The following is a 14804-nucleotide window of genomic DNA, read 5'->3' as shown; positions in this document are numbered from 1 at the left end:
CCTTTAAGGTTCGTCTTTAGCCCCGTTGAACCTTATAATCTGAAAGTCCACTAGATGGCGGCAGATCTATTTAATTTTATAACGCCACTGAGGGCCACTAAAAAATAAAGTCTTGCTTTCATTGTCCATCCACATCATGAACTGTGTATTTTCAATTTACATGAAATTGAAATAAAATTTTTGATGAAACCAGTGTAATTTGAATAATGATCCTTAGTATAATAACATGAATCACATGGTTATAGGATAAGAAAAATGTATATAAGATATTGTTATTTATTGTCTGTCTGTTTAAGGTGGTGTACCCCAAAAAAAAGGTGCAAAAGCTATTAACGTAACCTTATACCATTTGGGTAGGTTTGGCTTGTTTTGGCCTATTTTTGAATTAGTTGATTTAACATGTCACCAATAGAAGGTAAATTACTGGCAGAGACCCACGGGGACCATTACAGTTGTATTACAATTCCTATTATAACTATAAAACCATTACACTTTCTGTGAGGGTTTCTATTGATTAAAACAGCAGGGAAATAATCTATGGTTTGAAATACATTTGAACACTATAGTGCTTTAAGTAGGAAAATGTAATACATGAAAATCTTTGAATAACACTACCGTATCAATCAGATTAAATAAATAAATCTCAGTACCATGGTACACATGATAATTTATGTCTTAAACATGAGGAGAACTGGTCAGTGGAGGAAAATTAATAGTTGCAAAATATTTACTAAAAAATATACAATGCATTATAACATGTTATTAAAGGGTATAGTGCATTATAATTATTCATAAATAATTATAACTGAATTTAAAATGCAACTAGTGACAATTAACTGATAATGTGGTTACAATTATTCATGAGATTGTACAATGCATTCTATTTAATGCATAAAACTACTTTTATAATGCATTAGACATAAAGGCTTCAAGTAAAGTGTTACAGACTATTTTTACTACTGTAAGCAACTACATCAAACTCCCCAGCACCAGCTAAATCACAGGCATAGTCAAGTCGACCTCTGCATATTTCTGGTGCTGTCCAGATGATGTCAGTGTTGTGAAATGCATTTTTTCGATGAATTTTTGCATAGATCAACTCTAGTTTTGAGAGGCTTATTAAGCAGCTCTCAAGTTGTGTCCGTGTACTTTTTAGCAGGAGAGTTACAGTAATTCATCATTTCCAACTTCTTCCATATTCACAACCAGTGTTTTTTTTTTTATCGTAACAGCCGTTGCAGCATATCTGTATTTAAAATAACCCACAATGATATGAAATGTAAATTAAGGATGGTGACAGAATGAAATGAAGCTCAAAAATCCAGACGAGAAACTGGAGCAAAAGTTTGATCTACGCTCACTAAAACATGGCTCTCTGAATAACAAACCACAAAAAGAAGTGAAATAAGTCTGCAGACGGCAGTTCTGTTGGAAACATGAATCTGTGCCAGCCCTGCACCGTGTTCAAGATGTTAAATAAATGTTTAGGCACAGGAGCTATATATATTTTCTAACCATGCACTTTGTGTAGTTAGTGTTACTTTGCACCCATCTCTAGGCTAAGCATCGACATTGAATATATCTGAGGATGACTAGTTGGTTTAAACAAATGAGACTCCAGTAGATTCCAGCTACATTTTCGATGCCTTATTGGGCATGCTGGGACACACTCCCACAGTTAGTGACACTGCAGCTAAAAACTGCTGGATATTCCAACATGCACAGGGAATACAGAGCAAATGAACTGCCAATCACACATAACTATCCTCCCAGTCCCAGGACAGGAGGTTTCAGCATTTTGGTTCGTACGGAAATATGAGTGAGACACTCTGACCCACTTTCCTCTCAGCTGTTAAACATACCAAAGGAAGAGCTCTAAACCCCTGCGTCCAGCTGAACCGGCCTTTCCTGATCCTGCGAATAACCATTTCATATTTCAAAATATCTCACACATAGACCTCTTGTGTTTTTTGTTAAGAGACTGCATCACTCCTTTAGCCTTGTTAGCAAGTTATGGGGGACTAGGAGAGATGTACTGTTAAAATGTGAAGCAATTAAATACATATATACAATCATTAATTTATTTTCTGAATAAAATGTAATTATATAATAATTTTATTTTGTAATTATATAACTCTTTTTAATGCTGTGTAAAATGGTAAATTATTTAGCAAAGAGAAATCACCAAAATGTGAATTAATGATTCGAAAATAAAAATAGAAATTAATCGCTTTGCAAACTGACAATGAAATATGTACATACAAAGAATTTGTTTTAGAATTAAAAATTTACATTCGTACTTATTAAAATAATTTGAAAATAAAAATATAAATTGATTTGCAACCTGACAAAATATACAAACATTTTATTTTTTAAATAGTATTTTATTGCATTATTTACAAAATTTATATATATATATATATATATATATATATATATATATATATATTTACAAAATTTTTAGTTGTTAAATATAATTAAGAATTATATAGTTAATATTAACATTTTGCTTTATAAATTATTAAGGATTATTTAATCTATTTCCATTTCCTTTATTTTATTTAAATTTAATTCATTTCCATTTCATTTTATGGAGGACTAATTTAATTTAACAATTCCTTTTTTCCCAAATGGCTTCTCAACTTTTCTGTCCAGAGATCAGGATTAAAATTCAAATTTGCAAAGCTTTTATAAATCACTCCTATTACAGTGTTTCTGTCTGATGCTACACAATATCCAGCTGAAAGCCCTTTGTGTTTGTTAATACTGTGCTCTAAATAGTTGTGTCGAGACTGGACTGCTCTATTGTTAGCTACGTGCTGCTAAGTGTAGAGCGCTTGCTCAGCAGCTGTTGAGAATAATAGAAGGGTGAGTGAGCAGGATTTGCGTCCGAGGCTGGAACAAGAGCCTGTGTGTTATGAGACACGAGCGGATATGAACAAAGCTTGTGTTATTCAGAAAGACTGGCTCTAACCTCACCTATCCTCAAGTCAAACGCTCTATGACCACACTCTCAGAGAAAAAAAAAAAAGGTACAAAATCTGTTGCTGGGATGGTATCCTTTCAAAAGGAACTAATATCCTGTAGATACTAATATGTACAGTTTAGGTAATAATATGTACCAAAATGCACCCTTTAGTGATAGATACAGGAAACCTTTTGAAAATGTACTGCCTTGTTACAGCTTCTGTACCTTTTTATGTGCAACATTATATAATATTAAACAATATTTGCTCCAACCCTTAAGAGATAGAAACATACTTCTGCGTACTTTTAAAAAATAATTATTTGTTATGGAAATAATATCATTTGGAAGAATATCCTGTACTTAAGTGTAAACTGAATGTAATGTTTTCGGGCACTGAATTGCATGTTAATTGCAATGGAATGAAAATGTGTTATGGTTCAAACTGATATTAAACACAATCTGCTGAACTTTAGAGTGCTTTTTAGCACTTTTTGCACTTAAGTAGGGCTTAAGTACATTGTTACTGTATATGTAATTTTGTAATTCTATTGCCTTTAAATATTAGTATTAATATAAGTACTGCCAAATATACTGACAAGAATTTATGATAAACTAAAATATATTTTAATGTCATTTTTATCGAAACTTGTATGCCATGTATTTAAATATATATTTATAGTTGCACGTTTATAGTGATAAAGCTGCAATTTAATAATTTAAAATATATTAACTTTGATTGTAATATCAAATAAGACATTAAGATATTAAAAATATTTAATATTTTTAGTATGTTAGTCAACAAATTAGTCAAAAAGAAAGTATTTTAAAGTAAAACTTTTTAAAAGTGTACTTAAGTGTGTAAAGACACTGTAATCTCTCCCACTTTCTCAAAGTGTACTCTCTTTAATACACTTTGTTGGTCTTTTAGGTAATACTTTATTTTAAGTGTCCTTGTTTCACGTTACATGTACTTACTGTTATAATAACAACAATAAATTAAGCATAATTACATGCAAGTAACCCTAAGCCAAACCCTAACAACATAGTGAGTACATGTAGTTAATTAATATTACTCAATACTTAAATGTACAATAACACTATAACAAGGGCATCTTAAAATAAAGTGACTGTCTTTTATTTCCATTATATCACATTTTATTTTCTGCAAGTACAGCTTTTTACTGTAAAAACAAAAACAGTACTTTTTAGATTTGAAGTACACTAAGTGCACATGCACATGCACACTATATTAATATATTCAATTATTTACATTTTGGAAGACATTTTTAAGTGGTGTTTAATTAATAATTTGATTCAAATATTTCAATACTTATTATTAGCACCATTAATAAATTAATCAAGTCCAAGTGTACTGTATATAATACCCAATAATTATAAATAATAATAATGATAATAACAATTAATAATAATTATAAAAACCAAAAATATTCACAGTACAAGTGTATGTGGTCCTCAAAAAGCATTTATTGCAAGCATTATTTGATTACTAGGACTTCAGTCTTCACATACAAAACGTAAAAATCACAGCTTAAAAACCAACAGAAAAGAAACTGCAAGAATCATCTGTCGTTCACTCGTTCACTTCTTCCTCTTCATCCTCAAATGCTTCCTCGCCATCGTTGGCCGTAGCCTCCTGGTACTGCTGATACTCCGACACCAGGTCATTCATGTTGCTCTCGGCCTCGGTGAACTCCATCTCATCCATTCCCTCTCCGGTGAACCAATGCAGGAAGGCCTTGCGTTTGAACATGGCCGAGAACTGCTCGGAAATGCGCTTGAAGAGCTCTTGGATGGCGGTGCTGTTGCCGATAAAAGTGGAGGCCATCTTAAGTCCCCTGGGTGGGATGTCGCACACCGCCACTTTAACGTTGTTGGGGATCCACTCCACGAAATAGCTGCTGTTCTTGTTCTGGATGGCCAACATCTGCTCGTCCACTTCCTTCATAGACATGGGGCCGCGGAAAACGGTGGCCACCGTGAGGTATCGCCCATGTCTTGGGTCGCAAGCGGCCATCATGTTCCTGGCGTCAAACATCTGCTGCGTGAGTTCAGGCACGGTGAGCGCGCGATACTGTTGACTTCCTCTTGCGGTCAACGGCGCAAAGCCGGGCATGAAGAAGTGAAGGCGAGGGAAAGGCACCATGTTGACCGCAAGCTTGCGCAGATCTGCATTCAGCTGTCCGGGGAACCGTAACGAAGTGGTGACGCCACTCATAGTCGCCGACACTAAGTGATTGAGATCGCCGTACGTGGGTGTGGTGAGCTTGAGTGTGCGGAAGCAGATATCGTACAGCGCCTCGTTATCGATGCAGTATGTTTCGTCCGTGTTTTCCACAAGCTGATGCACTGACAGCGTGGCGTTGTAGGGCTCCACCACTGTGTCGGACACTTTGGGTGAAGGCATGACGCTGAAGGTGTTCATGATGCGGTCTGGATACTCCTCTCGGATCTTGCTGATCAGAAGAGTCCCCATTCCCGATCCGGTTCCTCCGCCGAGGGAGTGCGTGAGCTGGAAGCCCTGCAGGCAATCGCAGTGCTCACACTCCTTCCTGACCACATCCAGGACAGCGTCCACCAGCTCGGCTCCTTCCGTGTAGTGGCCCTTGGCCCAGTTGTTTCCTGCACCTGTCTGTCCTGCAAAAGCAATATAATAAGAGAAGATCGGTTTGCATTCAAAACAAAATATAATCTTTTAACCACTTGCTATAGGGAGCCGTGTAGCAATTATTTATGCAGCATTCATCATAGCCTACGTGACATTTATGTTCATTCTTGGGATGCGTTCCAGATGCATTGTGTCATGAAAATATGTTCTGGAGTATTTTCATAAGTGAACGTTGTCTGTTTCCTCATTTGAAAATAAAAGCTGTCCACACTAGTTTTGGAAGTGATATTAATGGCAGAACATTTATTGTGCTTGTTTTATTGTGTTTACAACCCGCCATTTACTTGGACACTATTATTCATTGTTCCTCATGATCGACACTTTAAGCAAAAAGTTGGAATAATAAGGTGGAATTCAGATTTTTTAATGGGTTTTTAAAAACTTCTTATTTTAATCATTATCAAATATTGGTGCTCAATTATGGGTTAATTGTTCTTATTATCAGTGTTAAAAAAAGTTTTTGCTGGGAGCATTTTTAATGAAGAACATTTATTTGAAATATAAACTTTATGAAAAATTACAAATGTCTTAACTGTCACTTTGAATCAATTTAATCCATCCTTGCTAAATAAAAGTATTATGTTATGTTATGATTATTACTATTCATACTTTGTATAACTGATAGAGATATTAAGGACTTGACTGTTGTCTGTTTTTCTATTCAGCAGCACTGTGGGAAATTAGGTTGATGTCTACAGACATGAAGAAACAACCCATGAACTACTGTAGTGCCATTAATATTATGTTTGCATGAAATCAGTTTCTTTTGAATCTGAATCTGACTTCAAAATACACTTTCAAAACAAGTGCTGGGAGAGAGAAAATGTAACAGAAAAAATGTTTATGTAATGTGAATCTTATGTTATCATTAATTTTGAAGAATTGTGGAATAATTTAAATTAGTTTAATACAATTTTTTGTTTGAAGGAATTCAAGCTGAAAGCAAGTGTTCTAAGGCTATGTTTACACGACAAAGGTGTAGTGAAAAACGTATACACGAAAACGTTTTCAAAACGATTCGCATTTACACATATCCGGGAAAACGGCCAGAAACGCTGTATGACGTATGCCAGGCCAGTAGTTGGCGCTGTCACCTTGTTAGTAAACAGTACCTGTAGGGAAGTGATGATTATATGTTGTATATGATGCGTCTCCACTGTTGGTTGTAATATTGGTGAAGTAAATCCACACCTTGCTGAAGAAGCGTTAGCAAACTCTTGAGCAGCAACAACACTACCATATACTCCGCCATTGTTGTGTATGTTTGTTCGCACTTGCCTTTAAAATTTTGGGTGTTTACACGGAAACGATAACGATGGCGTTTTCAAAAACTTGCACTTTGAAACCCGTTTTCAAAAATATACGTTTTCAGACCCCAAAACGCCGTTATCGTGTAAACCAACAGGCAAAATGCATAAAAAGTTTACAGTTTTTGGCTGAAAACATTGTCCTGTAAATGAAAACTTGAAGCTATCAGTCCTAGAAGTAATAAGTAGGCTAGTTGAAAGAAATGAGAGTTTGACATGTTGACACAATACCAAAGATGAAGTTGTCTGGTCGAAAAAGCTGTCCGAATGCCCCAGAACGCACACTGTCCATCGTTCCAGGCTCCAGGTCCACCAGCACAGCTCTGGGAACATACTTGTGAGCTGAACACACATACAAAATCTTTTAGCGCTGTAAAAGTTATTCAGCGAAACCTTATCACTAAAACAGATGTTACATGAATTAACTAACTTATCAATTAATGATAGAAATGTAATATTTATTAATGAATAAAAAACAACCAGCCTATCATTTATAATTCAACTCCTATTTATTTTCATTATGCAGGTGAAGTCAGAGAAGCTCAGGAAATTCCTGTGAGCTGACTGCACCGTTCAAACGTTTAAGGTCATTGTGTGTTTGTGAGGGGAGGAGACCAGCACACTGATGCATGCTCACACACTGATGCATACTCACACACTGATGCATACTCACACACTGATGCATGCTCACACACTGACACACACATACTTACAGGACGCCTCGTTGTAGTACACATTAATTCTGTCAAGCTGCAGGACCGAGTCTCCCACATAGTTGCCGGCTGCATCGATGCCGTGCTCGTCGCTGATGACTTCCCAGAACTAGATGTGTCACAGTTGTTTTGCGTTAGTTTAGATGTAATTTCAGACAGTTTCCCAAACCGAGCTGTGAGATGAAGCGAGGGTTCAGATTCTCCGCGTGCTCGCGCTCAGCAGGACGCATCTCGACACACCCAGATGCAGCTGATGCGCACTTCAAATGTAGCGGGTTGCTTGTTGCTTGTCATGACTCAAGGGTTGATCACGTTTAAGTTTGATCAAACTACATGTAAATATAACCAAATCTAGCGATGGCATTCGTATTCACGTTGCGAGACCTCTTAAATATTGAGATGACTTTTTACAAAAAGAAATTCTCAAAGAATAACTGGATCTTAAGAATCTGAAATGGGAGTATTTTTCAATCCCTGAAAAGTAGCCTACGATTTGATTCACTGAGAAGAACCGACTCGGACGAGTCATTTGATTGAGAAAAAAACAAAAATTCTCCAAATCTATATTTCGCATTCACTAAAAACAAAAAAGTGTATCTTACTGTAGAATCAGCGAGCGTGTAAGAGAAGTGCCATTACTGGAAATCATTATAATCATTAGCTTCAGGTATTTCCTCCACAAAATGTATCCATTCATCAAAGTTAAAGTAAATCGTTTTTGAAAATGCAAAATGTAAACTTTTAAATCGACGCATAGTGTGATTGGAACAGAAATAAATTGAACGAACCTTAGTTCCGATCTGATTGCCGCACTGTCCGGCCTGAATGTGGACGATCTCCCTCATTGCTGTGGGTGTGTGGTGCTGCTCTGAATGAGCTCTGGTTCTGCTGCGAGGTCAGTCTGACACACGAGCTTCTCTCTGACTCTGACTCCATTGGTGGGGATTTGAATGACATATCAGCTGCACAATCACAAGTGTGCTGTCATTTCTAAAATAATAGCCTATATATTCTGCTCTTTAAATACAGCAATATTTCTGAGCAGTTTCTGTCTTAAAGATATGAGCTAGATTTCTTCAGTTTTGCACTGAAACTGGATCTTTAGGAATTATTTTACAATGCACTGAAACTGGATCTTTAGGAATTATTTTTTTATGGATGCCTGCCACAGAACAAAAAAATACATTAAAAAAAGCAAATGGTGACATTTTATCTCAAAATTCAGTTTTTTTTCTCTGAAGTCTGAGTTTAGATATTTTTGTTTTGTTTTGTTTCTCATATTTCTGAGACGAAAATTCTGAATTGTGAGATATAAACTCACAATTGTAAGAAAGTCAGAATTTTGAGATAAAAAGTTGCATGTAACTTTATTTTTATTCCACTACAGGGGGAAAAAAACAGAATTGCTAGATATAAACTTAGAATTGTGAGGAAAACATTTATATACTCTTTTTTTCTTGCAATTCATGTTTATATCATAAAGTCATAACTGTGAGATAGAAACTTAGTTACAAGAAAATGAGTCACACTTACTTTTTTATTATTATTATTCCAATGCGGAAATGTGCTTGCATAATTTTGCACCATTTTAACTTTCGGGTGTTTCATTCTGATGGAAGTAAATCAGTCTAAATAAGTCTTTTAAAAATACAATCACACAACAAGTTCAACTGCAGATCATTTTAGCACAAGTCTGATAAAAGATGACATGCAAAATATTCAGTTCTCCTTTAGTTCACTATTATTTTTTTTAAAACAGTGCAGTTTAGAAATAAGCCACATAAAACATAACGTAGCAAGGACAAATATATATATATATTGATATTTGTCTAAGCAAAAACTAAATGTGAGTGCAGTATTGATTTCTTCCTGTTTCGATCTGTCAGCAGCCGAAGTGACGTTTAGCTAGGATTCCTCATCCCAGATACACCGCAGCACGTATGTGGAGCCGCACAGGAGAACCTGACCCGCCAGTTTGGCCATGTACATGAAACACCACAATAAAGACCTGAAGAAGGAAAAACTTTTCAGACAGACCTTACATGAACAACAAGGAACACTTTCTTTGAAGTACATCATTTTTAATGGGAAAAACATCTGTATTAAATGATGAAAGAAGAATAAAAGCATTTTCACTAATAGTCAGATCCATCTGTATATGTTTATGGCTTATATGTGACCCAGTCATAAGGGTCGATACGAAATTGAGGTTTATACATCATCTTTGAATAAATAATCTCTCCATTGATGTGTGGTTTGTTAGGAGGACAATATTTGGCTGAGATACGACTATTTGAAAATCTGGAATCTGAGGGAGCAAAAAAATCTAAATATTGAGAAAATCATCTTTAAAGTTGTTCAAATGAAGTTCTTAACAATGCATATTACTAATCAGAAATGAAGTTTTGATATGTTTATGGTAGGGAATGTACCAAATATCTTCATGGAACATGATCTTTACTTCATATCCTAATGATTTTTGGCATATGAGAAAAATGGCTCATTTTGACCCATACCATGTATTTTTGGCTATTGCTAAAAATATACCTTTGTACTTATGACTGCTTTTGTGCTCCAGGGTCACATGATTGTCCAGACAAACATTAATATGATTCATACTGCAGCCTGGCAACAGGAAATCTTTGTGTGTGTGTTAGTCTCTTACTTCAGAAAGTACTTGGCTCTGGTGCACTTGATGTCATATGAGAGTGTGTATATTTCACAGAGTGTGGCTTTAACCGTGAAGCATCCCAGAAAATCCTTTGGGTTCAGTTTGTACAGGTCAAAGCTCAGTTTAGCAATTCCAATTCTTCTTGGCTGTCTGAAACTTGGCAGAACCTGTGAAATATGGATTGAGGGCAAAACAAACGCCCGTGAGACAAATCACAGACTGAAACAAGCGATTATATCGTGAGCGTTTAGGGTAAATGCAAGCCTGCACCCTAGTGGAGCAAAAACACAAAGATTGTTTCAGTGAATATAACTCTTGCAATGAATAAGCTTTAAATAACAAATGCTGATGAAAGTTTAAAATCAACAAAACTGATAAATGAATAAACACATGGGATACGGTTAATCAGCTTTAGGGAAAACAATCCTGATTAAGACCCACATTTAAATCCATTTTCACTGTTTGCTTAATGGGCACAGCTTATGAAACATAAAAATACATATGCAGTATTACACTGTAGATAAATAGCATTCTGTAAAAAAAAAACAAAAAAAAAAACAAATCCTTTTATATTTAATATTTTGCCTTGTTGAATATAATGCAGATAGTGAAGATAACTTAGTTCAAAAATCTTTTTTACATTTTGTTAAATTATAATTACAAATGCGTATAACTGCTGTACCAGTTTATTGGGGGTCCAAGCTTCCCCTTTCTCCAGGACCATGAATGCTGTATTTGTAGGCAGAGTCTGAAAAAAAGCCTCAGAGTCCACCACTGTCCCATCATCCTCCAGCACAAGTGTGAGGAACTGACACGTTATCAAGAAACAACTGGCCACCTGTAGAGAGAGATGTTAGGACTCCACAGATGACTGTATTTTTAACTTTGCATGTCAGGTACCAAGCCGTGCAAATGGTACAAACGATTATATTTAGTATATTAATTAATCTAAAAAAATACATCAATAACTTACAAAATCTAAATAAACAAAATTACTAAAACACTTACGTATGCATTATATTCGCATTAAATATTTCCATGACTTTTAATATTTGACTATTGTGCATTACTAAGACTCTTACGTATTTTTAAATCATTTGATAATGCATGTTTTCCATGACTGCAAAGTTAAAGAAAATCTGATTTTCTGGATCGGCAAGCGTAAAAAAACAAATGCATAAGTTGTAAATAAAACATTGATTATTAGACTACATTTTACAAAAAATTTCAGTCATTCTACTTTCTACTCTGTTACTTGCCAGTTTTTGTAGTTATTCATGAAATTTACTAGCAATTTCTTAAGCCTTTTTATCTTTTTATGTTTTGAAATTCGAATAATAATAATAAATTAAAATGCACTACCATTCCATGGTGTCAATAAAATATGTATTTATTTGTTTGTTTGAAAGAAATTAATAAATTCAGCAAGGTTGCATTAAATTTTCTAGACTTTTTGCAGAAAAATTATGTTGGAAATAAATGCTGAAAATTCAGCTTTGCCATGACAGAAATAAATTACATTTTAAAATATATTAAAATAGAAAACAGTTATACAAATGGTAATAATACATCACAATAATGCACTTCACAGTAATGTATTCAGTAATGTTTTTTGCATGAATGCAGCATTGAATAGTGTAGAACTAACTATATATTAGTGTAACTTGTAAATAACACCTGCTACAGTATGCAGCGTCATGCACGACATCCAGAGATCTGACCTGCTCCATGAGGTCTGCTAGAGAAGTGGCGGTGAAGCCTTTCCTCCTGCGGCGGTTCTGCGTGCAGACCTTGTACGGACGGGGCTGAGGAGGGGGCAGCATTCGCTGGGCAAGAGACGTCTGCACCGACGACACAGACCTACAGCACCACATCAACACACAATCAGAGCTGACACTTTAATATGGCACAGGGAAATAATTGTTGTCTGAGTGGTTAACGTCAAAACTAGACCTGCAACTTAGGATAGTCTATTAGGAAAAAGGTACAGAACTGTCACTGGGGCGATATCCTTGATATGTTCTTAAAACTATGTACCTTTAATGTAATATGCAGCATTCAGAGGTAAATCTAAAGCTTCAGCTTGTCTGAATTCCAGAAATAACAGCTTGTTTGTTAAGAGTGAGTTATGGTTATATAAACAGGAAGAGATCTGTTCACTGTGTCTGCTGCTGAAGCAATAATGCAGTGTTTGATAAAACACTTTCATAGCACAGTATATTGCAGTACTGATCACTTTCACAATAGTTTTATTGTATTTCACTTACAGGGGTTTAATTATTTGATTTGTGCATGAGAAATTTTAAATTTAAAAGGTAATACTTTAAAATAAGGGTCAATTTGTTGCATATAAAAAACATTTCCTTTCATTTTTAGGTATACTCACAAGTATAAGTCATTTCAATTTAATATCAAAACTGACTTTTTAAAAAAAATCAAGTTGAACCTTGTGTAACTTAAAAAAATCAAGTTGAAACTGTTTAAAACGGTTTAATGAGTTAAAATTATGCAAAACTAGGCTGTCATGACTTGCATTAATTAATGTTACTATCGTGTTACTATTAATTAGTTTACTATTTAATAGTACTATTAAGAGATTACATAAACGATACAAATCTATAAAGAATTTCAAGCTTGTATTTACACAAAAAAACCAAGAGACTCTCCAAAAATCCTTCTGACCTCTAACACTAAAAGCTAAAAATATGAATAGTCTCTAACCTCATTAGAGATGTGGGAACCAAGGTTTTGGCGTACTCCATGCTTCACAGAACTGCTGGAGACGTCCACAACACATCCACTGAGCTGTAACTGAAAACACTAATGCTCTAAGCAGACGTGTGACCCGCAGGATTACTAATGCCCACTAGTGAATTCAGGACTTTTTCTAACACAGTGCTATATTGGTTGTTTTCTAGGTCTGCTGCTGAGATGGACCATGCAGTACTCATAGACATGAGTCGTGTTCTCATTCAAGTTCAACTGGGTAAAATGGATGGATTAAAATAAATTACAGTGTGAACTGTTTCTTCATCTGAGACTTTAAACTAGTTTTCAGAAGTCATGACATGTGAGATGCTGTCCTTAAAAAAGAAAAATAAAAAAAACATTGTTCAAAGGTCTGTATGCCTGCTTAAACCGACAGCGAAAACAACCATTATTCATACAGAAATAACATTGTTCAAAGGTCTGTATGCCTGCTTAAACCGACAGCGAAAACAACCATGATGCAGTAGATTAAAATTCAAAGGTCTGTATGCCTGCTTAAACCGACAGCGAAAACAACCATGATGCAGTAGATTAAAAACAATAATAATAAATAAATAAATATAAAAACACAATAGGGCGCAAAAAAACCTGGGAATTCGTGGAATATGACTCGTTCTGTTATAAACATTTGTCTACTTTTAGGCAATGCCATGTCACTGAAGATTTGTACAGGTAGAATGTATATATATTGTCTATATAACGTCAGTATCGTAAATTCAAACTTAAGCCCACATGTTATATTGTAATTTGAGGGAAAACACGTGCTCGCTTGTAGTTAAGCGTTTAAGACATCTCAAGGTTAGATGCCATATGAATTCAACGCAGACGAACAAGGATATGAGGGACAGACTTAAGGTGCGTTCACGCCATATTAATTACCAAAATTACGAGATATCAATTTAAATAAAACTGTTCACATCTTTGTAGAACTGTGACCGCTACACATCACACGGAACCAAAGAAAGATGGCACACAGAAACAGAAATTCTAATGGTTAAGTAAATCTAATGGCTATTTAACATTAAAACTATTTAGAAATAATGGTTTTGGAACATATTCCTTTAGAATTAAGAGGTTTTAACAAGCCACCGATAAAAGACGACCAATTACAATCCTTTAATCCCACAGGATTGTGGGATATCAAAGACAGCAAAGATTTTTTATCAGCTAAACAATCGGTGCGTTGTTAAGCAACAGTACAATAAATTTTTTTTAAAATAACTTTTTTTTCCTGTTTCACAGAAGAAAATAAAATCAAGCAGGTTTGGAATGACATTGTCAGGATTCTGGACTGTCTGTGTGTTTTTGCTCCCCATGTTTTTGCACTGTTACCTAGTTTTCCGTTTGTTTGTTCATTGTTTCCAGGTATGTCTCATTATTAGTTCATCCTCCTCACCTATCTGCCTTATTTAAGTTCTAGCCTGTGCCATTCTCTCTCGTCCGGTATTGAATGTGAATGTCTTGTGCTAAATGTGTTTCTGTGTGCTCTGTATACACCGTGTTGGAAGGAATAAAGATTTTCTGCGAAGTCTCCTGTGTCTCCTTGCTCCTCAGTGTAGTACAATCGTGACAGACATTAGGTGAGTAGACTAAATGATGACCGTTCTTACAAATAACTTTATATATCTTGTGCGCAAATATGAGTGTTGGTGTCCAAATGAAAATTGAAATAATTCAGTCCATCAAAAAG

General features: G+C 35.2%; 2 protein-coding genes across 2 annotated transcripts; both read right to left on the bottom strand.

Moving 5' to 3' along the window:
- Positions 1-4433: 4433 nt before the first annotated feature.
- LOC109049395 (tubulin beta-5 chain-like) lies at positions 4434-8609 on the bottom strand. Its single transcript, XM_019067099.2, has 4 exons — positions 8463-8609; positions 7675-7783; positions 7193-7303; positions 4434-5623 (listed from the first exon to the last, which is right to left on the bottom strand). Exons 1-4 carry the CDS (start codon positions 8517-8519, stop codon positions 4560-4562), a joined length of 1341 nt encoding a protein of 446 aa, XP_018922644.2. The 5' UTR covers positions 8520-8609; the 3' UTR covers positions 4434-4559.
- Positions 8610-9202: 593 nt separating this feature from the next.
- LOC109049394 (cell death activator CIDE-A-like) lies at positions 9203-13157 on the bottom strand. The gene is made up of 5 exons (XM_019067098.2): positions 13067-13157; positions 12067-12205; positions 11028-11183; positions 10340-10512; positions 9203-9682 (listed from the first exon to the last, which is right to left on the bottom strand). The coding sequence occupies exons 1-5, from the start codon at positions 13105-13107 to the stop codon at positions 9580-9582; spliced, it is 612 nt and encodes a 203-aa protein (XP_018922643.1). The 5' UTR covers positions 13108-13157; the 3' UTR covers positions 9203-9579.
- Positions 13158-14804: the final 1647 nt, after the last annotated feature.

The sequence above is a fragment of the Cyprinus carpio genome, chromosome B24 (assembly GCF_018340385.1).
Source record: "Cyprinus carpio isolate SPL01 chromosome B24, ASM1834038v1, whole genome shotgun sequence".
Lineage (NCBI taxonomy): Eukaryota > Metazoa > Chordata > Actinopteri > Cypriniformes > Cyprinidae > Cyprinus > Cyprinus carpio.
The sequence above is the reverse complement of the archived record's forward strand: the minus strand, read 5'-3'. Positions and strand labels throughout refer to the sequence as shown.

Excerpts from the sequence above, each read along its gene's own strand:
- LOC109049395 (XM_019067099.2), bottom strand. The coding sequence starts at position 8,519 with ATGAGGGAGATCGTCCACATTCAGGCCGGACAGTGCGGCAATCAGATC. Across the intron at positions 7,784-8,462 it reads GCAATCAGATCGGAACTAAG|TTCTGGGAAGTCATCAGCGA; the intron begins GTTCGTTCAATT and ends TGACACATCTAG. Across the intron at positions 7,304-7,674 it reads GTACTACAACGAGGCGTCCT|CTCACAAGTATGTTCCCAGA; the intron begins GTAAGTATGTGT and ends ATGTGTGTTCAG.
- LOC109049394 (XM_019067098.2), bottom strand. The coding sequence starts at position 13,107 with ATGGAGTACGCCAAAACCTTGGTTCCCACATCTCTAATGAG. Across the intron at positions 12,206-13,066 it reads GTTCCCACATCTCTAATGAG|GTCTGTGTCGTCGGTGCAGA; the intron begins GTTAGAGACTAT and ends GTGGTGCTGTAG. Across the intron at positions 9,683-10,339 it reads AGAGCCAAGTACTTTCTGAA|GTCTTTATTGTGGTGTTTCA; the intron begins GTAAGAGACTAA and ends TTCCTTCTTCAG.